General features: G+C 44.3%; 1 protein-coding gene across 2 annotated transcripts in view; it reads left to right on the top strand.

The window, feature by feature from the left end:
• The window catches only part of WDR48 (WD repeat domain 48), a 43,441-nt gene that overhangs the window by 15,054 nt on the left and 2,485 nt on the right, over positions 1–25,902 (top strand). The window contains exons 3-19 of one of the 2 annotated variants that reach the window (XM_042954304.1): positions 239–317; positions 998–1,080; positions 1,194–1,323; positions 1,405–1,518; positions 3,277–3,365; positions 3,738–3,839; positions 8,246–8,470; positions 10,774–10,848; positions 11,948–12,050; positions 13,589–13,686; positions 14,821–14,928; positions 15,241–15,337; positions 18,413–18,508; positions 20,719–20,824; positions 21,930–22,017; positions 24,326–24,402; positions 25,556–25,748. In XM_042954304.1, the coding sequence (XP_042810238.1) occupies positions 239–317; positions 998–1,080; positions 1,194–1,323; positions 1,405–1,518; positions 3,277–3,365; positions 3,738–3,839; positions 8,246–8,470; positions 10,774–10,848; positions 11,948–12,050; positions 13,589–13,686; positions 14,821–14,928; positions 15,241–15,337; positions 18,413–18,508; positions 20,719–20,824; positions 21,930–22,017; positions 24,326–24,402; positions 25,556–25,748 (1,863 nt within the window). The remainder of the gene's footprint in view (positions 1–238; positions 318–997; positions 1,081–1,193; positions 1,324–1,404; positions 1,519–3,276; positions 3,366–3,737; positions 3,840–8,245; positions 8,471–10,773; positions 10,849–11,947; positions 12,051–13,588; positions 13,687–14,820; positions 14,929–15,240; positions 15,338–18,412; positions 18,509–20,718; positions 20,825–21,929; positions 22,018–24,325; positions 24,403–25,555; positions 25,749–25,902) is intronic. The other variant, XM_042954303.1, reaches the window with a different exon arrangement.

The following is a 25,902-nucleotide window of genomic DNA, read 5'->3' as shown; positions in this document are numbered from 1 at the left end:
AGGAACCCAGGCTTTCGTCAGTAATAAAACTCCTGAAACAAAACTTCTATTCACATCTGTAATACAGAAGCATCAACTGTTTGATGAAATTGTACTCTGAATTCAGTTGTCAATTTTACGACCCGAGAGTAACGGGTGACTTTAATTGAAGAATGCAAACATATCTATAATTTATAATATATATTTTGTCCTCTAATGCAAACTAGTGACGTTCTCACAATTTTTCTTTTTATTTTAGCAAGATCCATATATAGCATCTATGGAACACCATACCGATTGGGTAAACGACATTGTGCTTTGTTGTAATGGGAAAACATGTAAGTACTTCTTTAGATTATTGGGTTTCTGGGAGTTTTTCACTCAACTTGGTGTGTTTTTTTATTTTTCATGTGCCTTTTTAATTGAAGTCTGACATACATGCAGAAAAGCACACACCTTGAGAATACAGCTCAGTAAAGTTTCGTAAGGTGAATACCCGTGTCCAGGTACAGATTACCAAAATCCCCCTTGGACCACCCTTTCAATCACTCCCTCATGCCCCAAGATAACTGCTCTCCTGTCTGCTAAACACTATAAATTAGTTTTGCCTACATTCAAGCTATATATATGTAAACAGATTCATACAATATGCAGTCTTCTGTTAGCCTTATTAATGTCTCTTTTTGTTCTTATTATGGTAAGGTCCATTTCTTAGTTTTGCAGTCTGTGTTAGGAAAACTTTTTTCAGTCAAATTAGTTGTGCCTTCAGCTGGAACATTGAAAAACTTTGCCCTGCATATTTAAAAACATGTTTCAAAAATAGGTTCTAGGAAGAGCTTTTAGATGTGTGTGTGTGTGAACATGAACAGGTACTGGAATTAATGTTACAAATACTGTAAATATTCAAGTATACGTGTGTGTCTGTGAATGTCAGTTTGAAAGCACGTTACATTGTTAAGAGTCCTTAAAATGATGAAAAGTCTTACTAAGTGGTTCATTTATTCTTTGCCTCTTCTAGTAATATCTGCTTCTTCTGACACAACAGTGAAAGTGTGGAATGCACATAAGGGATTTTGCATGTCAACACTAAGGACACATAAGGTAAAACGACAAACAATTTTCAGCGTCTTTAGTGTAACGGTGAGATCTCAGTACTTTCTGTGACTCCTTTCCTTACCGATCTAGTAGATCATCGTGCGTGTGTTCTGTTACAGGATTATGTAAAGGCCTTAGCCTATGCCAAGGATAAAGAACTGGTAGCTTCAGCTGGGTTGGACAGACAGATATTCCTCTGGGATGTGAATACCTTAACAGCATTGACTGCCTCAAACAACACTGTCACAAGTAAGGTGTTTGAAGAAAATTTCTTTGGAAGTGATTCAAGTTGACATAAATAAAGAATGGTTGGTGAAACATCTTTGATAGGTTTGCATCGAGACAGTGGTTCGTATTTTGAGAGTGCTTCTACCTACAGCGTTCTAGCCCCCAAGAGTATGATTGAACAACAAGGAGCTAGTTCCTCACTGCAGTCTAAAAATGGTAACTTCTCTAGGTGTAACCTGGCTAATTTTGTACATGTGCATGTCTTAGCTCCCTAGCTAAAGTGTAAGCTCCTGCAGGGCAAAAGAGTCTGTCTTATTACCACTTTGTACCTCCCGTAGCATTGCCTGGTCCAGGGTCACAATCTCAGCAGACACTGTTGATGGAGGTGGTGATTACTTGACAAAGCAGGCAGTTTCTGACTCTTAAAAGTGTTACTATGAGCCCTTGAGTTAATGGCCAACATGGAAAATACACAAAGAAAGAAAAGGCTCCCTGCACTGATTTTGCAGGACCCTTTCAGAGCCACCCTAAAGAATCCAGCCAATTTCAGAAGAGATCAGGAGAGGCTAGGGTGCCTCCAGAGGCAATTCAGAAACATTCACAACACACTAATTGCACAGATGCCTCATCAGCTAAGACATCTGAGATTACCAGGTCAGACCCATAGGAGTCTAAATTTGAAACTGAGCCTCACACTTGAGCCAGCCCACTAGCGTCCTCTAGGCCAGGTGTCAGAGGGCTTTTAGGAGCACATTTGTGGCTAAGGCTGGCCTGGCAGGTCTGTGTTCAGGATATAGGCCTGAACTATCTAGATCTCTGCATACAGGTCCAGCTTTTCATGACTGTGGAATACTCACATTGACATAGCTAAAACAGGCCTAATATAATCTAGGATGTGCCAGGAAGGGCAGGTTGGGAGACTGATGTCTGTAATTTCTTGAATATCGTTCCCACCCTTTTCCCTAGGAAGTATGCAGAGCTCTAAACACTACTCGCCCCTTGATCTCCTTGATTTTTCACCAGGGCATTACTGTAGTGATTCAGTAGCCGATCTCTGCTGGGGGCTGTCACGACACATTATTTAGCTCTCTAGATGTAGGGCCTGCCCCAAAGAAACACTAACAAGAGGGAACAAAGCAGAAGAAGGCAGGATTGTCCCCAGGTCAGAGACCGGGCTTAGGGTTACAGATTCTGCAACAGATACATCTTGCTTAGAATCGTTTAGAGAGGATATCACACGAGCTGAGTTATGGTTATAGAAGTACTAACAGCTAACAGTTACTGAGCACTTACTACATAACCTGTTAACTTTTCTAAATACGTATATTAACTCCTTTACTCGTAACTTCTCAGTATTTTTGCCTATATTTATTCTTGATTGAAAATTAGGATGATACTGTATAGACAGTTTATACGTAGCTTCCTTCAATTCAGTGAAACTGAGGTCTGAATTGTAGAGCATGAACATGATTCTCACTAAACATTGCCTAATATCCTTCCAAGAGTTGTACCAAACAAGTTGTACTTCTCCCACAAGTAATGTATGAGAGTACCACTGTACTGTTTTTTGAGAATTAATTATTGCCTCATTGAAAATCTGATTTGATAGGTGAAAATAATATTTTTTGTTTTGGTTTGTGTTTCCTTGAAAACGGTGAGTTTGGATATGTTGTTCATATTTATTGGCACGAGTGTATCTTTGAAAATACATTACTTATGTGGATAGTTTTTAAGTGGCAGTGCAGTTCAATTTAGCAAATATTTATTGAGCACTTTTGTGTCTCAAATCTAGACAAGATGTAAATTTTGATAACAGTATTGTTGTTTAGAATGATCTCCCTCATAGCAAGATTTCTTTTCCTTAGAACACTCACAAACATTTTCTAAGCCAAATAATTAAACTTGAATTTTTGCTGGCTAACTGCTGAACAGATGATGATTTTGTTAACATTTAGCTTTGTTTATCCTTAATAGCCTCTTCTTTAAGTGGGAACAAAGATTCCATTTATAGCCTGGCAATGAATCAACTGGGAACAATCATTGTATCAGGGTCCACTGAGAAGGTAAGGGGGAGCTAACGGGTATATTTTAACACCGGAAAACAGAGACACCAAAATAATTCGATCCGTATAATTACTAAATACACAGACAGAGATTTTGTTAAGGGAAAGGTTTTATTTGAACAAATAAGAATATAACTATATAATTACTGTCGTTTGTGGTGACGGGGGTGGGCTGAATGGGTGGGGGAGGCCTATTCACGTTTCGACATTAGAAGGGGTTCCTCCTACTTGAAAAGATTGGGAGCCTCAGTCGGTGCCCATTGGCAAAACAGTATTTCCTTCACAGTGTAATGGTTGTCATTTGACCTCTCGGTCATTGAAATTGGTTCAGGCGTGTATTCAGTTGATGTAACATTTTGTTAAAATACACAGGTTTTAAGGGTGTGGGATCCAAGAACATGTGCGAAACTAATGAAGCTGAAAGGGCACACAGACAATGTCAAAGCACTGCTGTTGAACAGGGATGGTACACAGGTACGTACTTGCACGTGGATGTTTACCTAGTGACCTTGTCTCAAATTTCATGCACCAGACACTTCTGAAGAGTGGTCTACTTTCCAATCCTTAAAATACCCCAGTTGCACCTAATAGTAATCCACATTTTGAAATTAATTCTGTTTGCCTCACTTAAATACAGACCAAACAAGAGGTTCCCTCAGAATAACTCTAATGCCAATGACTATATGCAGTTACGATGGGATAGGATAAAATAATTTATTTTTTATTTATTTTTTAATGTTTATTTTTGAGAGAGAGACACAGAGTGTGAGCGGACGAGGGGTGGAGAGAGAGGGAGACACAGAATCCGAAGCAGGCTCCAGGCTCCGAGCTGTCAGCACAGAGCCCGATGCGGGGCCCGAACCCACGAACCAGGAGATCATGACCCGAGCCCAAGTCGGACGCTAAACCGACTGAGCCACCCAGGCACCCTTAGGATAAGATAATTTAAAATGTTACTTTGTGTAAAGCAGAAGGAAGTTTTGGTATTGAATGCTTTCTGCTAGTGAAAATTTCCTAACAGTGGGTCTGACTTTGGGCCAAATCCTGTCATTTGACTCTGTAGATACAGTCTGTAAGTTTAGACATCTGACATAATACTTACAAACATTTTGGTAATGTTTGAACATGTACTGGTACCCTAGTACTTCGTTGGGTACATAATTTGTGGATTATAAATCACAATTCAATTTGTTCTGTAGCAGTGGGAAAATGATCGTCCATCAATGTAGGTAATACAAACAAAAACCGAGCACCGTTTCCAGTTAGGGCCTACTTCTGCCCCGTGTCCCCGTCTCCCCAGCCATGTTTGCTCACGGGCCAGGGAGGAGCCCGGAGCTAGCTGGAATTGATTGCGAGTGGGTTAGGAAAAGCAGAGTGGGGAGGTGGCACAGTGAGAAGCGCCATCAGTCTGTCACTCCTGTGGGAATTACGTCATGCAAGTTGCCTCCCATGTGAATTAGAGAAGCCTTTGTCTCCGGAGGTGAGAGGAAATCATCCTTCAGAACCAGGCAAAGAGAAGTTAGACGATGCCCGTGGAGGTCTTTGGAGCTACATCCCAGTGTTAATGTACTTACTGTGTGGCCTCGAGGAGAGGACTTCACTTTCCTAGTCCTTGGTTTGCTCATCTGCAAAGTGGGGATCATAATGTCGGTAAGGTTAGAAGTAGTAAGTATATTCTTCTCTGTAAGCTGTGGCATTTTCTAGAGCTCTTGAGTTCCTCTGCAGCCCTGTTTTCATGGGAGTCTTGAGAAGCCCGGTCAGTCCGCTCCTCACTGTTTTTGCAGTGTAGCTACTGAGCTCCACTTGGGATGGCTGACCCTGCCTTGTTCTGTTGGCTTTGTTCGGGATTTGACTGGGTCACGTGGTCTTTGTGCAACTGCCCCGAAACAGGGGATGTGGATAAGATGGTTTTCAGAAGGGGGCCGTGGGCTGGGCAGATTTTCTAAAGCTCCTCTTGCTCCTATACTCCTTGCTTTGTCTCCTGTGTGTACAGATAGGAGTGTGCTTTTACCTAAGGCAATTTAGCACACGTGGTTACAGACGCACTTCACGTGAAGTCAGCTCCACGGACTGTACGCAGACCGCTTGAAAGGCTGCCGTCAGCCCCAGGGTCAGCCCCGGGGTGCGTAATTAGGCAGAGACTCCTTCCCCCTTTCCCCCTCCATCCGTTGTCCTTACTGGCAGCTGGAGGCTAAATGTAAATTTAACCACCAACTGTGCAACATATTAACATTAGGGAATCTGATCAACATAACAGCAATGCTAACTAGCTGTTTGGGTAAAAGAGAGGAAGGAGAAAGAAACCTTGGCATATTGATTCTCAAACTCTTGTAATATATGAGAGAAATAGTTAACAATTACCGGACCAGAGTATGTACTGTATCCTGCAGAGTTGCCCTGTAAGCTTCTAACACAGGATCTCCGGTGTCATTGTAAGTCAGGACTTGTGATAAGATACGTATAAGGGTCACCTGAGTGGCTCCGTGGTTCAGTTTGAGTCATGATCTTGCAGTTCGTGGGTTCTAGCCCCACACTGGGCTCAGCCCTGACAGTGCAGTCTGCTTCAGATTCTCTGTCTCCCTCTTTCTGCCTCTCTCTCAAAAATAATAAGCATTAAAAAATAATGTGTGTGCGTGTGTGTGTGTATCATAGGCCTGTGAATCCTATGGACATCCTCTTCCTTTGTTGTTGTTGTTATTGTTATTGTTTAGCAAATCTTACTGTTTGAGGGCTGTCGCCACTGAGCTTGTTTTGATCGGTGCCAACATTACTGGGCCGAGCCAGTGGACGTCTCATCCCTTGTACTTGCTCAGGCAATTGCTCGAGGAGCTGGGACCGTCTGCCATCTTAGTTTGAGTCAGTAACATCCTTATGTGTCCCTCAGAGGGTTTTCCTGGTAACCTAAGTACTGCTTAGCCTTATCTTATGGGTCCAGGGGTCTTTAAGCATCGGGCTATTCCTTGCCAGCTTACCATGCCCACGTGGCTGCTATTGGGAGTTGAGTTATGTGTGAGCGACCATCCCAGAAACACTCGTGTTGGTCCACAGCAGCCTGGCTTTGGTCCACTGGCCCCTCTACTTTCTCGTTCAGGAGCACAGACCCCCCCGATCAGGGCTGTAGACTCTGTGCCCCTAAGTCTGGTGTAGCAGAACCATTCAGGGCCTCCTGTCCTGGTCCCAAGAGTTACCTCCTAATGACAGGGTCTTCACGTGTATCTACCGGAAGGGTGGAGATAGTTTGGTGCACGACTCGAGCTCCTGCAAGCTGTCAGGCCCTAGAAGTCCTATAAAATAGGCACATCCTTCAACCACACTACCGACCACTACAAGGAAGGTCACCAACATTATACTTTAAAAGCAATTGCTGTCTGCTTGGGGGCCTGCTTTTTAGCAGTCTTAGGATACAGTTACCATCAGAGATGATTTTGTCTTCCGTATCAGGGTTGATACAGCTCTGTGTCCCCTCATCGGCTTTCAGCTCTACACTTTGGGTCTGGGAGTAACTGCAAGTTGCCCAGGCTCTGAGGACTTCCAGCCCATCACCTTAGGGTGGAGTTTCCTCCTCCTCAGGTTGTCAGACTTACTCTCTGTAGGTACACGGCCTAGGATCTGAGGGATCAGAGCTGTACTGACAGCTTCACCACCTCAGAGTAGCGTCTCTTCGTGGAAGGCGAGCCCTTCCTTGCCCTTCCTCCATTAGATTGTGTCGGTCCTCCCGCGCGCACGTTGGAGGTCTGCTTGTAACTTAGCTGGGACAGTTTCTTTGTTGGCTGGTCTCTCGGTTGCCTTGTAGACCAGTTGGAACAGGTGATTCAAACACCGATGCTCCCGGCCACTTACGGGGGAGTCTCCCGGTACGTGTTCATTTAGTTAACCTTGTCCAGAGTTCTAAAGGGTCCTTCCGGTCACGGGGCACCCCAGTATATCTTTAGCATTCCTGAAGGCCTCATCTATTCGGACACTTCCCAAATCTCTAAGCCCACGGCTACCTGCTCTAAGCTTTTGCCTACTTGATTTCACACGCCAGCACCAGCACTTGCTTCTCCTCGAGGCCACTTGTTCCCTCAGAGGAGTAAGGTTTATTCTCTTCGGCAAGTCACCATGGGAACTGGTAGCGAACACCAGGCATGTGGCTGATTCAGCCTCCTTCTGCCGGACTCACAGCGTGCTCGGCCCTAATTTGTGTGCCAGCAACTTCTACGCAGTTGATGCTCCGGAACCTTTAGAAAGCGTCAGGATTGCTAATGTTAACTCTGAATGCTGGAGGTCCCCATTTTATATTAATAGACATTGAACTTGAGGCTCAGATGGGAAGTACCCAAGGTCACAGAGAGTAGTGGTAAGCCTGGGACTAGGATTTGCTTCTGACTCCTATTAGTAGAATCTCAGAGACCTGGTAGGCCATCAGGAATCCATTGCCATGAGCAGGGGGATGAGACGGAGTGTGACCCCTGGCTCTAATAGGCTTGCTGGCCTAGTGCAAAGCTTGTCAACCTTAGAGTACCAGAATGACCTGGAGAGCCCATCAAAGCATGGATTGCTGGGCCCCACCACAGTTTCTGCCACATTAAGTCTGGAATCGGACCCAGGAATCTGCATTTTTAACAACTTCCCAGGGGATGCTAATTCTGCATGTGGCCAGCCAAGAGAGGACAAAGGCAGTTTTTTTCCCCCTGCTTGAGCAGGTACTGTTGCCTTCGGTCGTGTGAGCCTATGGTGCGTGCTTATCAGAAGTCTTTATCAGAGGCAGAAATACAGGTTGTCAGACCTGTGCGTTTGACAGTGTAGAGTCAACAAGGACAGACACCGGCTGCAGAACACAGGAAAGCAGGAACCTTCTGGCCGGAACTTTTTCTAACGTTAACTTTCTCTGTTTTCAGTGCCTTTCGGGCAGTTCTGATGGGACAATTCGCCTTTGGTCCCTTGGCCAACAGAGATGTATAGCGACGTACCGAGTCCATGATGAAGGCGTTTGGGCTTTGCAGGTCAATGACGCCTTCACACACGTGTATTCCGGTGGAAGGGACAGGAAGATTTACTGTACAGACCTAAGAAACCCTGACATTCGGGTACTAATTTGTGAAGAAAAGGCACCAGTTCTCAAGGTATGTCCTGTGTTTTAGTTTTGTGCCTAACATTGTTACACGTGCTGGCCAAATCCAGCAAAATCTGTATTAGAACACAACTCACACAGCTGTGGGGTGGTGAAAAAAAGATATTTTAAGTTTTATTAGTCATCTGTAGAAGAGATTGTGACTTTTTGGGTACGTTCGGGACACGTAGCTCTCCCACTGGCGAATCCCAGTGCGATTGCCCCACGTTGCTCCTGAGCTCCCCCGGCTTTGCTGACCTGTCCTAAGTGGAGGAATGTGACAGGTTCAGGTGTCCGCGAGCAGACAGCAAAGCAGAAAGACCACTGCCTCCGAGGGAGGATGTGGAAGAATGCTTCGGAAGAAGAGAACGAGCCGGTTCATCCTCCAAACCTGACGTTTCTACCTCACAGCAGTCCCGATTGCTGACCAGCGTCCGGCGTGTTGGTGAAAGAGTACTTGGGAAGCCGTCTATATTGACACGTGCTAAAAGTGAAGCCTGGACTGCAGAATGGCCTGTCATCACATGACCGCGCGTTCGGCCTCACTGATCGTCTCAGCATTGCACGTTAAAACCGTACTGAAGAGAACTCCAGATTTAAAATGGAGGCATAAAGGCAGCACGACTTCCTTTTCACAACAATCGTCCAAAAACAATCAGGAAAGCAAGAGACAAAACTGCAGATACCCACAAAACTGAGCGACATCTGAAACCCAGACCACAGTATAAGAGGAAGAGCTGAAGCAAAGGAATAGAGGTCAAATGAGACGGTTGAGGGGATGCTTGTGGCCTATGAGCGCACACAGACTGGCCGAGTACAGCTCTTCAGAATAGGTGGTGCCCCCCAGGGACACACCCAGTAATCCTAGAGAAGCAAGGGAGTTGCTGCAGTCAGAGCCTGTGTGCAGGAAGCAGGCTCCTGGGGGCAGACGGCAGGGAGGAGAAACACGGCGTTTTGCAGTGCCAGGGGAGAGGAAAGCCTAAAAGGACTTAGTGCCCACATAACTGTGTGTTACAAGAAACGTCACTCTGAACTGAGGGGATTCCTTTTGCGAGGAGTCCAGCCTGTCCCACAACTCCCAACCTTCCGTTTCCTGGCACGGGAAGAATAGTGGTTGACTGACTACAGAGTGATTTTGTGTGCAGACTATGTACATGGGTGCAGGGATGTGTTTCTATACTTGTGCTGTTTTAAAAATACAGAAGACGCAGTAAGCTATTCACAGGTGTACTATTCTTAGGTGGGGGGGGACTTACTTGCATACTTTTCACTTTTGCTGTATTCTCAGGATGTTTTTTTAGTACAAACATCTTCATAGAGAAAGATCTATTTCTTTATCATTAAGAAAGAATAGGGGCGCCGGGTCGGTTAAGCATCCAACTCTTGATCTCGGGTCAGGTCACGATCTCATGGTTCGTGAGTTTGAGCCCTACATCAGGCTCTGCACTGATGGCATGGAACCTGCTTGGGATTCTGTCTCTCCTTTTCTCTGCCCCTCCCCTCCGCCTTGTGTGGGCACACGTGCACGCTCAAAAAATAAAATAAACTTAAAAAAGAACAGAAAAACAAAAGAGCAAAAACAAAAATTATGTAAGTCATCCTTTTGACTGTACCTGTTTGGATCCCCTGATTAATTAATTAATTTAAAATCACACAGACTTTAAGCCACTGTTTTTGATGAGAAGTCACCCCTATTATACTTTTATGAGGCCACGCTTCCTTTAGCAAAGAGACTGCCTCATTATTCTGTGCATCCGTAGCTTTTCTCCCTCTTTTTAAAAAATTTTTATTTGAGAGCAAGCAGGGGAGAGGGGCAGAGGGAGATAGAGAATCCCAAGCAGGCTCCACACTCAGCACAGAGCCTTCTGCGGGGCTCATTCCCATGAGCCTGGGACCATGACCTGAGCTGAAATCAAGTCAGACACTCAACCAACTGAGCCACCCAGGTGCCCCTGTGCATCCCTAGCTTTTTTTTTTCCTCAATGTTTATTATTTATTTTTGAGAGCGAGAGAGAGCATGAGTGGAGGGGAAGGACAGAGAGAGAGGGAGACACAGAATTTGGAGCAGGCTCCAGGCTCCGAGCTGTCAGCACAGAGCCCAACACAAGGTTTGAACCCACGAACCATAAGCTCACGACCTGAGCCGAGGTCAGACACTTGACGGACTGAGCCACCCAGGCGCCCCATGCCCCGTAGCTTTTTAACGCATGCCAGGGTACTGTCAGCAGGAGTCGATATTTAATAATACATAGCTAGTCCCAGCGACTCAGGAGAGTCAGCACTCAAGAAAGCAATGTTTCTGTGCTTTGTTTTCAGATGGAGCTTGATAGGTCAGCTGATCCCCCTCCCGCAATCTGGGTCGCGACGACTAAGTCTACAGTAAATAAATGGGTAAGTGAGCTTCCATACACCTGGCAAAGGTGTGCAAACATGTGGTTTGTTATCACAGACCTGCCGGACACCAGTAGCAAATGCTCAAGATGAAAAAGCCCAGCATGCTTTTGAACAGTGGCAAAAACATGAAAGCCTCTGTGAATCATCCTAAGGATTGTACTAAAATTAAGGTAAAAGTCAACATGAAGCTTCCGACTTCTTTGTCAGGAGCCAAGATGGACATTTGTTGTGCTTAGAATAGGCACCGTTGCCCGGTGAAACCAAAAAATATTACTATAGCTTCTGACCTCACAGAACTGCATTTGAAGGCAGCCTGGGTACAGGTTTCCCCCACTGTCCACAAGTTTGCTTTATACTACTTCACTTCTGCAAATTCCTGTGTTACCCAGTTTCTGTAACCAAAAGAAATCGGAAGACGATCGTTGCTTTTATGAAATGGCGATTGCTTCTTTGTCTTTACACTGTTTCGGCTTATGGAAGTTTTCATATGAACGCTTTATTTTTAGAAAGCGGGGAATCCCTGTACCAACACGGCAGGGACACTTGGCTAGGATTCTGTTTTTCTAAGCATAAGACAATTAGAAAATTGTGCTTTCGAATTCATTTCCTTTTCCCTCTTGGTTTGTAGAACAGGGATAGAATTAGAGGATACGCATAGAGAAGTCATCAAAAATACTCCTAATCCTTAAATGTTATTTAAAGAACATTTAAGTTTTCTTGCTTATCAGATTATGTGTGGATAACAAAAGAGAGTGTGTTTACATTTATTTGTTTATATGCCAGTCAAGTGGGCTTTCTTGGTATGGTAAAAAATGTTATATATCTTGTCTAAATTTCATTGTCCCGATTTGAAATCAACAATAGCTTTACCTGGAAGATTCCTTATTTTTCTCTCCAAAAAGATAATGTTAACATTCCCTTCTTAATACTTTTTTTTTTTTTTAAATCGTGGTAGATAATTGTACTTTGTCACTAAATATTTTGTGGTTGATTTTACTGTTTTGTTTTTTCTTGTTCTTTGTTTTTCTTGCCACTTGAAACGGATTGGCAAATTATAAAGCGTAAAATTATTAAAAAATGAATTTCATTCCTTTAGACCTTGAAGGGAATTCATAATTTCAGAGCCTCCGGAGATTATGACAATGACTGTACAAATCCTATAACACCACTTTGTACGCAGCCTGACCAGGTTATTAAAGGTGAGTAGGGAAGGTGGAAGGTACGATACTTTTTACTAAGGTTAATTATAGTTACTAAGAGATAGACAAAAAGGAGATGACTTTCCTTTAAATGTAATTCTCCTGTCAACAGGAGACACAGTATATAGGTTTATTTTTAATAGAAGAAATATGTTTTTTAAATGCTACTTAGTGTTGGGGTGCCTGGGTGGCTCAGTCGGTTAAATGTCTGACTTCGGCTCAGGCCGTGAGTTCAAGCTCCACATCAGGCTCTCTGTGGTCAGCGCAGAACCCGCTTCAGATATTCTGTCCCCCTCCCCACTCATTCTCTCTCTCTCTCTCTCTCTCTCTTTCTCACTCTCAAAAGTAAGTTGTTGTTGTTGTTTTTTTTTTAAATGCGATTTAGTGACTTTAAAAAGTGGGCTTTCTTGAGGTACAGTCTTTTTGCCTAGCATCAGAATAATGATGGTGTTGGAAAAGCCAAACCACTCTGCAAAATCTAGAGAGTTGAATGTTGTCTCTTGGCATAAGGCAGAAAAAGTCAGGTCTGATCCTTGTATTCTCTGTGCTGCTCCTGGAAGCGGCAACTCTGTCTTGAATGCTGGAGTGTGGGGTCAAGGTACTTACTGGTGTCTTCGTCTGCAGTTCGATGTCCGTGCAGGTGGCATCAGAGAGAGAAGGAAGACAGGAAGCAAAAGTTAGCCATGGGACTGATTCAGAGATTTTCTGTCACCGATTGAACTTTTCCCAGTGGGTATTTATAGCAGCCCTTTCAACAGTAGCCAAATGATGGAAAGAGCCTAAATGTCCATCAACTGATGAGTGGATAAAGAAATTGTGGTTTATATACACAATGGAATACTACTTGGCAATGAGAAAGAACGAAATATGGCCCTTTGTAGCAACGTGGATGGAACTGGAGAGTGTGATGCTAAGTGAAATAAGCCATACAGAGAAACACAGATACCATATGGTTTCACTCTTATGTGGATCCTGAGAAACTTAACAGAAACCCATGGGGGAGGGGAAGGAAAAAAAAAAAAAAGAGGTTAGAGTGGGAGAGAGCCAAAGCATAAGAGACTCTTAAAAACAGAACAAACTGAGGGTTGATGGGGGGTGGGAGAGAGGGGAGGGTGGGTGATGGGTATCGAGGAGGGCACCTGTTGGGATGAGCACTGGGTGTTGTAGGGAAACCAATTTGACAAAAAATTATATTAAAAAATAACAATAATAATAATTGTGAACTTTTCCCACTGGGTAAAACTTAACTTAATTGTTAAGGTTTGCCCTTAACAATTTTCCACTAGAAGCCCCTCGAAGTAGGGAGTTTTTAAAGCTATAATCTGTTTTTAAGATGAGACAGTTTTTCTTTGGCCTTAAATTGCCTTAGATATAATTATACGTATATATATATTAACATCTATGTATCTTTTGACTCGCCTTCTTTCTGATGGATATTATGATTTATGTTGTTACATGCCAGTTAGTGATTATTGCCATACTGTGAATTTAAATAGAGAATTGTTTTGCTAATCGTGTGGGTTTCTTTTTTCCTTTAGGGGGTGCTAGTATTATTCAGTGTCACATTCTTAATGATAAGAGACATATATTAACCAAAGATACCAATAATAATGTGGCATATTGGGATGTATTGAAGGTGAGTATCTTTTTGTATAAAACGTAAGTTATTGGATCATGTATCACCTGTATTGTTTATTGTAAAAAAATACATAGTAACCAAGATAGTAAGTGTGTAAGTTAAGATTTGATTGCAATAATACCTTATTTGGGGGTACTTTTTAATACAAATAATAGATAAGGCCATAGTTCATCTTTTTAAGCACCTAAAATTTGAATGGAACCTTTCTGCTATATGCTGCCTTGCCTTAACAAGAATACATCACAGTTCCTGATCCTTGACACTGTTGACATTTTGGGCCAAATAAGTCTTTGTCGAGGGAGGCAGGGTGGAGTGGGATCTGTCCTGTGGACTGTAGGATGTTAGCAGGATCCCCAGCCTCTACCCAGGGAGAGCGGCCACAGAGGTTGCCCGGTGGAATGAGGGAACAGGGTAGAGTATCCTGCAGCCTCAGAGAAATAGGCATCTCTACGTGGAGGCGAGGGAATAAGTGGTCTCCATGTGCCATCGGGGAGGCACGGGATAGAGGAGGGGCAGCAGAGTCAGCCTTCGAGAAGACAGCTGACCCTCAGGAAAGAGCCACATGGATGTGACGAGGTGGTGGAGGGAGTATTCCGCGACACGGATCCGAATGGAGGTGAGCTGTGGTGGGAAACGCCCCAGGGCTCCCGCGGAGGTCAGGACACGCCTCTGGGGAGCACTCGAGGGCAGTGAAGGAGAGATCGGAAGGGTCAAGAAAGAGAAACCTTACCGGGCTGCCTGTAGGGTAGCTCTCGTCTTCACAGCAGCTGCCCGGGTCTCCTAGGGTGTTTAGTAACTGTTCTTTGTTCCTGGAACATTGTGCCTCATTTAACATTGCTTCCAGGTCAGTGTGATGATGTGTTTTATCAGTATGACCAACATGACAATTCCAAAAAGAGAACGTTTTGTGTTTTGGGTTTTTTTTTTCTTTTAACTTAAAAGTGTAATAGCGGATATTTTTGTCTTAAAGCATCTACCTGCAACTATCTGGCCACGTCCTTGTTGAAATGTTTCTTTGACTCCATTTTATTGAGACATGTGAATATGTGTAAAATTTTGAGTACCTAAGTCGGAATCAAATCAGTTCACCACTTATATTGATAATTCCCATACTTTCTTTTTGCTGTATAGGCATGTAAAGTTGAAGATCTGGGCAAAGTGGATTTTGAGGATGAAATTAAGAAAAGATTTAAGATGGTGTATGTGCCAAATTGGTTCTCAGTAGACTTAAAAACAGGGGTGAGTTTGCAACTGACATTCGTACAATTTGGGATAGTTGAAAGTTTCTTATGTAGCTCAAAATTAAGTATTATTAAGTACGGAGTCCTATGTTTAAGTATGAACGCAGTAAGTTTTTCATATTAATACTTGCCAAATGCAGTTAAAAAGCGCCTTTTGGTATCCCAGGAAATTAAACTGTAGCTCCAGTGAATCCCATGAAACACATTTTGGTCCTGAATCTGTGGCTTAGCACTTAGTACAGATACGTAGGGGCATATTTGGAGAATGTGTTGAGATGGAATGCTGCTAACAGTGTTTTTATTTTGACAGATGTTGACTATTACTTTGGATGAGAGTGATTGTTTTGCCGCTTGGGTTTCTGCAAAAGACGCTGGCTTCAGCAGCCCTGACGGGTCAGATCCAAAACGTGCGTTTAAGTGTCCTTCCCTCCCTCCTTTCGAAAGAGAAGGTGGATCTGTGCTGGGTTAGGTTTTTTTGTTTGTGTTTGGTTTGCTTTGGTTTTCTTCGCTATGTGCTCCCTTTTTTTTTTTTTTTAACAACATTTGGGTATTTTTAAATCAGTTTTCAAGAAATACATATATTCCCTCATGGAATTTGAAAATACTATACCGTTTTAAATGTTTTGGGGGTCTTGGGGCGCCTGGGTGGCTCAGTCGGTTAAGTGTCCGACTCTCGATTTTGGCTCAGGTCGTGATCTCACGGTGGGTGAGTTTGAGTCCTGTGTTGGGCCCCACGCTGACAGCACGGAGCCTGCTTGGGATTCTCTTCTCCCTCCCTCTCTCTCCCCTCCCCAGCTCAGGCTCTCTTTCTCTCTCAAAACAAATAAATAAGTAACTTTGAATAAATTGGTTTTAAGATAAATAAATGTTGTGGGGGCCTGGGTTTTTCTCGCAGTCTGTGGTTTACCTTTAACAATTAAACACACAGCACACTCTCTACCCCTAATCCTTTCTGGAAATCTGTTAGGGTAGGAAAAGTGAAGCTGGGAAACAGTTCTGGTGTCTTCCTTTGTTTTGTTTGTATTTAATTGAGGTATAATTGGCATGTGACATTATATTAGTTTCAGATGTCCAACCTGATTCAATATTTGTATATATTGCAAAATGATCATAAATCTAGTTAATATCCATTACCACAGTACATAGTTACACATTTTTGTTGTTGTTGTTGTTGCTTATGATGAGAACGTCTAAGATCTGCCCTGTTAGCAGCTTTCAAATGTGCACAATAGTAGTCACCATGACTTACTTATGTGATAACTGGAAGTTTGTACCTTTTGATATCTGCTTCACGTCACTGCTCCCTGCCTCTGGCGACCACCAGTCTATTTTGTCTTTTGTTTCTTTTTAAGATTCGACATGTATGTGAGATCATCTGGTATTTTCTTTCTCTGTCTTACTTCACATAGCCCTCAAGGTCCAACTGAATTATCACAGATGGCAGGATTGTGTTCTTTCTTGTGGCTGAATAACATTCCGTTGTACCTACGTACCACATTTTTTCTTTATCCGTTCATCTATCGATGAACACTTGGTTTCCATATCTTGGCTACTGTAAATACTGCTGCAGTGAACATAAGGGTGTGTATATCTTTTTGAGTTGTTTTTTTCATTTTCTTTGGTAAATACCCAGAAGTGGAATTGCGAGATAATACGGCATTTACTATTTTTAATTTCTTGAGGAGACTGCATACTGTTTTGCACAGTGACTGCACCGGTTTATGTTCCCACCAACAGTGTAAGAGGGTTCCCTTTACGCACATTTTCATGAACACTTACCTTTTATCTTTTTGGTACTAGCCATTCTAATGTGTGTGAGGTTGTGCTTTTGATTTGCATTTCCCCGATGATTAGTGATGTTGAGCATTTTTTTTCATGTACTTGTTGGCCATCTGTATGTCTTCTTTGGGAAAATGTCTATTCAGATCTTCTGTCCATTTTTTTTTTTTAAGATTTTATTCTTAAGTAATCTCTGTACCCAGTGTGGGGCTTGAACTCACAATCCCTGAGATCGGAGTCACATGCTCCACCAACTGAACCAGCCGGGCGCCCCTTTCTCCCCATTTTTTAATTGGATTGCTTGTTTTCGCCGTTGAGTTGTATGAATTCCTTGTATATTTTGGGTATTAACCCCTTATCAGATCTATGATTTGTAGAGATTTCTCCTATGCCGTAGGCTGCCTTTTCATTTTGTTGATGGTTTCCTTTGCTGTGCGGAGCTTGTTAGCCTGATGTAGTCCCACTAGCTCACTTTTGCTTTTGTTGTTTTTGCTTTTGGTGTCAGATCCAAAAAATCATCACCAAGCTCCAGGACCTCGCTGCCTATGTTTTCTTCTAGGGTTTTTTTTTTTTTTTCCTTAGTTTTTAAAATTTTTATTTAATCTTGAGAGAGAAAGAGACAGAGCACGAGCAGGGGAGGAACAGAGAGAGAGGGAGACACAGAATCCGAAGCAGGTTCCAGGCTCTGAGCTCTCAGCACAGAGCCCGACGTGGGGCTCGAGCTCACCAACCACGAGATCATGAGCTGAGCCGAAGTTGGACGCTTGACGGACTGAGCCACCCAGGCACCCCTTCTTCTAGGAGTTTTATGGTTCTGACAGTCAAATCTTTAATCTATTTTGAGTTAATTCTTGTGTAGTGTGAGAAGAAACGTATAAAAGTCTATTACATTTTGTTGATTACCTCTTTGGTTGCTATTCTCCTGAGAATGTAGTATGTAGACATACCTGAGGTACATAAATATAGTTTTAGTGGCTCTGTATGGAAATAGTTCTTCAAAGAATGTAATTCCCGTTTTTGTTCATTTTTAATTTTTTTTAAGTTATTTATTTATTTTCAGAGACAGAGACAGTGTGAGCGGGGGATGGGGAGAGAGAGAGAGAATCCCAAGCAGGCTCCCCACTGTCAGCAGAGAGAAATCATGTGAAATCATGACCTGAGCCAAAATCAAGAGTCAGACGCTTAACCAGCTGAGCCACCCAGGCCTCTGTTTTTGTTCATTTTTTTAAAACGGTCCTATTTGGGGCACCTAGGTGGTTCAGTTGGTTAAGTGTTCGACTCCAGCTCAGGTCATGATCTCACTGTTCATAGGTTCAAGCCCTACGTTGGGCTCTGCTCTGACAACACGGCATCTGCTGGGGATTCTCTCTCTCCCTTCCTCTGCCCCTCCCCTGCTCACCTGCTCTTTCTCGCTCTCAAAAATAAACATTAAAAAAAAAAAAGAATGGTTATATCTGAACAACCAGATAGCTTCATATTATCAGAACAACCAGTTAATTGCTCTGTATTATCACTGCTGAAACATTCTAAGATAAATTTTAATAGACTTGGCAAAATCTTTAAAGTCTTTTAAACATCGTTGGCATCGGGTTACGAATGTAACATCTGAATATGTGGAAACAATTTTTATTTCTTTCCCTCTGTTTTTAGGTGGAAACTAATAACTCTCTTTTCCATGTCTTTTCATTTTAACTCTTTTGCAGTGAACTTAGGAGGACTTTTACTGCAGGCACTCCTAGAATATTGGCCTAGAACACATGTGAATCCAATGGATGAAGAAGAAAATGAAGTAAACCATGGTTCGTGTTTTTATATCCAAATAATTGACTTAAGATTACTCAGAAGTTTAAGATGCTTGGAGTGTTTGTTATTCTAAGGATGTTTAAGAAATGTTTGGAAGCATTTGCTAAATCGTGACAAAATAAATACTTGTGATGTGCCCAATTTATCACCCTTCCACGTATCAAAGAACGTCCCGTCTTGACTTGAGATTCCAAGAGCACTTTTCGTGAAGCTGCTCAAGATGGGTAAAAAAAACCCTATATATCCAAATGACCTTCTCCTTAAAAGCAAGCAGCTTAGCAGTCTTCTTCCAAAGAAGACTGTTCCTCAGAGCATCTGTGGTCCCTGCTGGACTCACCTCCAGAGCTAGCTACTTAGCTGCATCAGGAAGCCATTTCTGTCCTTACCTGGTCATAATTCATGCCGGCCTGAAACACAGGCATTACCTAGTCTGATGATCTACCTGATTTTGGCTCCAAACGTTTCAAATAATCAAATTTCAACCCAGAAGTGTCAGGATAAGCGAATGGGTATTTGTAAAGAATTAATGTCACTGAGGACATTGAAAAGTTATGTGTGCCTCAGACAGTGGCAATAACTTTCTCTAGGCAGTAGAGGAGAACATGTTTCGAGTTTGTAATTTCGATTCAGTTTGATTGAATGAAGAGAAAAAAAAGAAAATCTCACAACTCATATGTCACCTATTAGCCAGTTGAAGAATCCTTGAGTCCTACCTGCCGAGGGCTCACTCTGTTGAATATTCTCTGAATTCTCTGAAGATTCTGCTGAAGAGCGCCCACTTCTGGTGGCCAGTAATGACCAGGACCTCCTGCCAGAGCCTTTGTTCTGGCTGATTCATCCATAATCAGTTTAAATCTCTTGTGCGCAAGGTCTCTTGTGCATGCTTCTCTGCAAGCCAGTCTTCTGATATCCCTGTCGCAGAGGGCGCCGACCCCACCCGTGGTGGCTTTTGTTTTGTGTCATCTGGTGCACGCCCCTCCCCATCAGAATCGTACAGGGGGCTCTGAGCCAGAGAAACTCGAGGGAAAGATCTTCAGCAGAGGGTGGAAAAAGCCAGGTCTCAGTGTGGGCTCTGGCATTTATCAGCTGTGTAGCTGTGGGCATGTCATTCCCAGCCATGCCCGTCCCTCTCCACCTGCAGGGTGACAGTTAGAATGCCCTAGAGGCCCAGGTAGACGATCAAGATCAAAAACTAGTAGGACAGTCTGCAGCACTGGCGTCCAGGCTTTGGCTGTGGGAGTAAGGAAAGCCGCAGGAATCCGGGTCATCCTCAAATCAAACTGCCGTAGTAAGGGCGGGGGCGGGGCCCACCCACCGTGCAGCCAGACCACTGCTTGCTCCACCCGTGTGGTGATCGTGGTGATGGGCACCAGCACCGTGCTCCGTGGGCTCTCCAGAGTCGTGTAGCTGCCCCTCGGTGAGCAGCTCAGGCGTCCGGAGGCCTGTCGTGAGCTGCTGGCAGGGTTGATAGAGATAAATGGACACGGACCGCATCCTTTCGGGCCTGACGTTCCGGCAGGGCAGAAAGCTCCTTGGATAGAGCAGATAGAGCATTACGAGATCGCAGGGAGGTGTCGGGTGCTGTGGGAGAGGGCCTGAAAGTGCTGTAGGGTCAGAGGGTGACGTGGCTTCCAGATTCACCAGAGGTGTCTCTGTGAACAAGGCGGCACTGGAGTGGGGCTCAACCGCACTTCGTCAAAAGGTGACGAAGAAAGCAGGGTAATGAAATCTGCAGGGAATAACAGGTAGGAGATTCGGGCCGCTTTAGGGGTTTTACTTTCCGCTAATACCTCTGCCATCGGCTATGGTGGCCGTTAAAACATAAATTTGTTTCTGGCCGCAGAAATTTTCCCGATCTCGGCGCTCTACCCACGTGCACAACAGCGGACCGCCATTCGTAAACAGGCTGTCCTAGACTTCCCTGTGGCTGAAGGAGATGGTTCGCTCTTTATTTCAAATCTCAGATGCTAATGTCTTTGATTAAAATTCCCTAAAAGTATACAGTCATTTCCCATGAGGTACACCCCAAGTTGCCGTCCTCATTCTTTGTGGAAATTTGACTTTGATTGGTTTTGTCCCTTTATCTGACTGGCGGACTTCTCAGACTTTGAACTTTAAAAAGCTTGGCGGTTTGAAGCCTGTAGAAACAAAATGTTACATTTGAGCACTGGCTCTGGATACTGACACCATGTGCATCTTTTCCTAGTAAATGGGGAGCAGGAGAACCGAGTGCAGAAGGGAAATGGATATTTTCAAGTCCCCCCCCACACTCCTGTGATCTTTGGTGAAGCTGGGGGACGCACGCTGTTCAGGTATGGGTAAGGAAGGTCGGAGACCCTGCCGAAGAGAGCATCCCGTTTGCTAAGAGATACGGACTCAAACATGATAAGCTGGGGTTTGTTTTTTTTTAAGATTTTACTTTTTTTAGCCAATTAATTAGTTATTTTTAAAGATTTTATTGTTAAAGTGATCACTCCAACATGGGGCTCAGCCTCACAACCCCGAGATCAAGAGTCGCTCGCTTTACTGACGGAGCCAGCCAGGCACGTCCAAACATGATAAGTTGTTCATCACTAACTTTTATGGGTGTGATTCGGAAGCTTTTCCCTGTCCGTGCGATAATTCGGTGTCTGATGCCCCAGTCGGCCCCATCCTAACTGAGAGCTGAGCCTCTCGTGTGGAAGTCGGGTCGGGACCTTGCTTTCGGGCAGCTCCTCTGGTGGTTTCTGCAGGAAGCTCTCCCTTTCTCTCACTTAAGCCAGCGTGACTGGGGGGCCAGGAATCCCCAGATGTCCCTGCTCAGAGCAGCAGAGCAGGGCACTTCCCTCGGGCTGGGCCCTGCAGGACCGCCTGGGCTGCTCCTGAGAACCGTGGTGCTCGGTGGTGCCCCGGCCTGAGGTGCAAGGCGGTCGGTCCCTCGTGAGGCCCCGCGGGGAAGCTGCAGTAGCTTCCCCTCAGGTTGCCAGCGAGGCCCTGCTGGAGCCACGGGGGGAGCTCACTAGCGTCTCCTCTGGGCCAGAAGTGAGAGGAACGCTTCTGTTGCCCTTGAGCTCGGAATCCTCCGAGGCTCGTTACCAAAACCGCCCCGCCCCTCTCAGGCGCGGAGGGTGGGGGGGGGGGGGGGGGCCTGTGCCGCGCACGGGAGCCCCGCCCGGGCAGGAGAGCTTTCCGGGCTGTTCCGCCTCCACCCAGGGTTCCTGTCGTCACCCGACTCAGAGGAGCGGCGCTAGTGTGCGCCTGGCCTCGAGGTCTGGGGCCCTGCTCTCCCTCCCGGCGGGCTGAGTCAGGCCGCCTGGCTGCCCTCAAGGGGGGGTTGCCCGGAACGAGCTCCGTAGGGTCCCTCCCTCTAATGTTTGCTGACGGGGGGTTGTCGTCTGTGCTGCTTGTGTCACTTACTACCTGACGGGTTTTGTTTAGGCTGCTCTGCCGAGACTCCGGGGGCGAGACTGAGTCGATGCTTCTTAATGAGACAGTGCCACAATGGGTCATTGACATCACTGTGGATGTAAGTGTCCTTCGCTCCTGCTTCGCCCTTTTGTCCTTTCCGGATCACGAAGGCATAAGAACAGCTTTAGACCGTGCCGTCCTAAACTCGAGTCAAAACTAGGCTCCAAGTGGAATCCCCCTCTGCTTCCCTGCAGCTCCAGGGCTGCGGAAGAAGTTGGTGATGAGTCGTGTCAGTTTATATCTCTGTTGGATCGAGTTATAAACATGGCATGTGCTTATTAAGGAAAATAAACGAATGAAGGGAAACTCCCACCTCTTTCCCGGTCATCCCCTTCTTCCATCCACTCCTGTCCTTCTCCCTAGAGCGATAACTTTTCGTCGTTTAATGCACAACCTTCAGGACTTTTTTCTGTGCATACACAAGCAGGTAGTATCCAGGTGTGTGTGTAGGTGCCTCTGTGTGTGTGTAGATACAGACACGCACACACACACACACACACACACACAGTTCATCATTTTGCACAGAATCTTACACGTTCTGTTCTGCAACTTGGTTTGGTTTTATTTTTTGCTTAAAAATATGTCTTGGATGGTTTTTCATGTCTGTACGTCACATGGGTCATTCCTTTTTAATGATTACATAGTATGTCTTTGTATAAATGTGTCATAATTAATTATCTGGTCCCCGATTGAGGGACGTTAAGGTTGTTTCCAGTGTTCTCGATCACAAACAATGCTTCCGTCAACATCCTTGTACGTGTATCTTTGTATACTTTTTAGGGTAAGTTCCTAGAAGTGGGCTTGCTGGATCCAAGGGTCTGCAGGTTTTAAATTTTACGATACAGCCCATTTGCCCCCACAGAGGCTCCAACAGTGCACGAGTGCCCATTTTTCCACACTGACGACACTGTCGGTCTTTGCTAAAAGATGGCAAATATATCCTTGTTTTAATGTGGGTCGGTTTGTTTGCTTCCATCTGTACTGAGGTTAGGCATCTTTTCGTGTTGGCTGTTTGTGCTTCTCCTGTGAATTGCCTCTGTATCCTTCACTCCTTTTTCTGTTGGGGAGTTTGTGTTTCTCCCTGATTTGCAGGACTTCTTCATATTGAACAGTCACCCATCTGTGCCTCTCAGTTGAAGTATTACTTTTTCGTGGTTGGTGTCTTTTACCAGGCGAAAAGTTTGAATTTTTATGTAATCAGATTGATCTTCATGGCTCTGAGTGTCACATCTTGCTTGGCTGTTCTCTGGTACGTCTGTGATCATTGTTTGTGTCTAGACCTGTAATTTATGAGAATGTGTGCTGTTTAGTGTGAGGTGGGATGCCAACTTCCTCTAACAGATAGCCAGTGTGCCAAAACAATTTTTTTGAATAACCTATCCTTTTCTTAGTAATTGGAAATGCTGTCTTTATCAGGTACTAAATTTCTATATGCACATGGGTCTGTTTCTAGACTCTCTTATGTGCTGTTGATCTGTTTTATATATTCCTAAAGCCTTATGAAAAGAGATTGAATCTCTGGAACCTCCAGAAAATGTGTTTTCTGTCCAGATATACCTCCAAGAACCTAAAGCGAGTGTGACACCTGATGTGTATTCTGTGCTCTTAGCTGTGAGTCCGAGCTCCCTATAAGCACTATTTTCTTTGAGTGTGAAACTCACCTGGGATGCATTGCTGACGTCCAGCCTGTGGCTTATTCCTGAGAGGAGACACCCAGACAGGATATGACACGGAGGCTTGAAGGGGAGAAATACCCAGAGAAAAGCTGACCAGTTAATTTTGTCCTTCATCTGAGTACGTGATTTACCGCATGGTAGACATCTAGGCGTTTGGCTGAAGTTTCCACTCTCGATTAAAACCTCAGACCTGATGTGAGAGGGAGAGACGGTTGGAGGACCTCAGTGACCCTTCCAGCTGGATGACGGGCCTCACCAGCCTAGAGTGTGTGGTTTTGCTCAGAAGTGGATGCTGTGGGTTTCTCTCCAGAGACTGAATTTTCTGTCTGGGCCCCTAAGTATCAGCCCCAGTGTTTTAACGTGGAATTGAGATTTTGCTTTAAACAGCAAGTAATATTTGTTTCCCTTTAATACCTTGAATTGTTATTTGGGAAGAGCCATACTGCAGTCTCACACTGCCACTGACGTATCGTTTATCTTGTATGCGTTTCATCACGAAACTGAACGTGAGGCTTTTCTGGATACACTTTCACTAGGCTTAGGTGATTAGATAGCTTACCATAAATTTCATAGAAAGTTCATTTGAATTGTAAAATGACTATTAACTGGTAAATCATGTTTTTTATTGACATCATTTTCACTCATCAGCTAATAGAAATGATTGTGCCTTTTTTACTTTTAATATTTCAGAAAAATATGCCCAAATTCAACAAAATTCCTTTCTACCTCCAACCTCACGCATCTTCGGGAGCAAAAACCTTAAAAAAGTAAGTAAACGTAGTATCATGTGATGCCAGATCTAATTAATTGCCGGAGATTTTTGTATTCTTTATGATTGCTTTTATAGCAAAGGAGACCTGTCATAGATCTAAAGCTAGTTTCATAATACTGAAAGTTTACACAACTTACCCTTTACCAAGTACCTATGTGGTAGGCCACAGAAGTTCAAAAAAGTAAGACTTGGATTTTGTTTCTTGCCACAGCATAGTTTAGGACACAGTTTGTATATAAAGACTGCTTTCACAGATACTTGGGGAATGAGGAGAGAGGGAGAAATGGATTTGGGGCTGGAGCTTTCTGGAAAGGCTTCTTGAAGGACATGGAATTTGAGCTGGACATGTAAGGATGGATAGAGTTTCAAAAGAGAGGTATTCAACAAGACTTAAAAGCCTTTTGTTAGGGAAATTTCCAGACATAACGAAAAGGAGATTAGAATGAACCCCGTTATCCTGTCAAACAGCTTCAGGGTTATTGACACAGTCTGAACACTTTCCTTCTTCTCTGCCTCCCCTCCCTCCCACCCACCTACACACACACACACACACACACACACACACACACACACACACACCGGATTATTTTAAAGCGAGTCCTAGACACCGCTTGTAATGACTGACGTTCAAGATGGCTTTCAGAGTTTGAGCCTGAGCTGCTTGGGTTGGCAACCTGACGTCAGTGATACAGAAATAGGTTTGGGAGTGAGGAAGCTGATGAATGTAGTTTTGGACACGGAGAGTTTGAGGTTCCTGCAGGACATCCATCTGGAGATACCCGGCTGGCTGTTGGGCTTGTGGGTGATCACCGGGGGCTGCCTTCCCTCCCAGGAGCATTCAGTCTGCTGCTGTGCTAGGAAAGTCTTTAAGGGAATAAAACCCGGAAGGCTGTTCTTTATGTATGCGTAAGTCTTAACGTGTATTTAATCTCAGTTACCCGCTGTCTGTGTCTTAGGAGGACACTATAGAGAATATGTTGGCAATTCTAAAATAGGTGAAGGCAGTGACTGAAAACATTTATTGGTTTATGCTTCTGCGGTTTGCTTTATCTTTACCAAACGGGGACACCAAAGAGCATGTAAGACAACGTGCGGCGATTGCCTGACGTCACACTCTGCCCTTGCTTTTTTTTTTTTTTTTTTTGCAGAGACAGACTCTCCGCCAGTGACATGCTCCAAGTCCGGAAGGTAATGGAACACGTTTACGAGAAAATCATCAACTTGGATAATGAGTCGCAAACCACTAGCTCTTCTAACAATGAAAAGCCAGGAGAACAGGAAAAAGAGGAGGATATTGCTGTGTTGGCAGAGGAGAAAATCGAACTTTTGTGCCAGGACCAGGTAAGTGCACGCGAGGACCGCGGCCCCATTCTCTCTAGCGCTGATGCTCAGAAAGTCAGGTGTCGTGTGATTACGCTTCCCACGTCTGTGGCCTTTGGGGGTGCTTCTGCTTTTAAGGAGACTCTGAGGAGGGAGTGCTGGGTCTCTCCCACCT

The sequence above is a fragment of the Panthera leo genome, chromosome C2 (assembly GCF_018350215.1).
Source record: "Panthera leo isolate Ple1 chromosome C2, P.leo_Ple1_pat1.1, whole genome shotgun sequence".
Classification (NCBI taxonomy): domain Eukaryota; kingdom Metazoa; phylum Chordata; class Mammalia; order Carnivora; family Felidae; genus Panthera; species Panthera leo.
The sequence above is the reverse complement of the archived record's forward strand: the minus strand, read 5'-3'. Positions and strand labels throughout refer to the sequence as shown.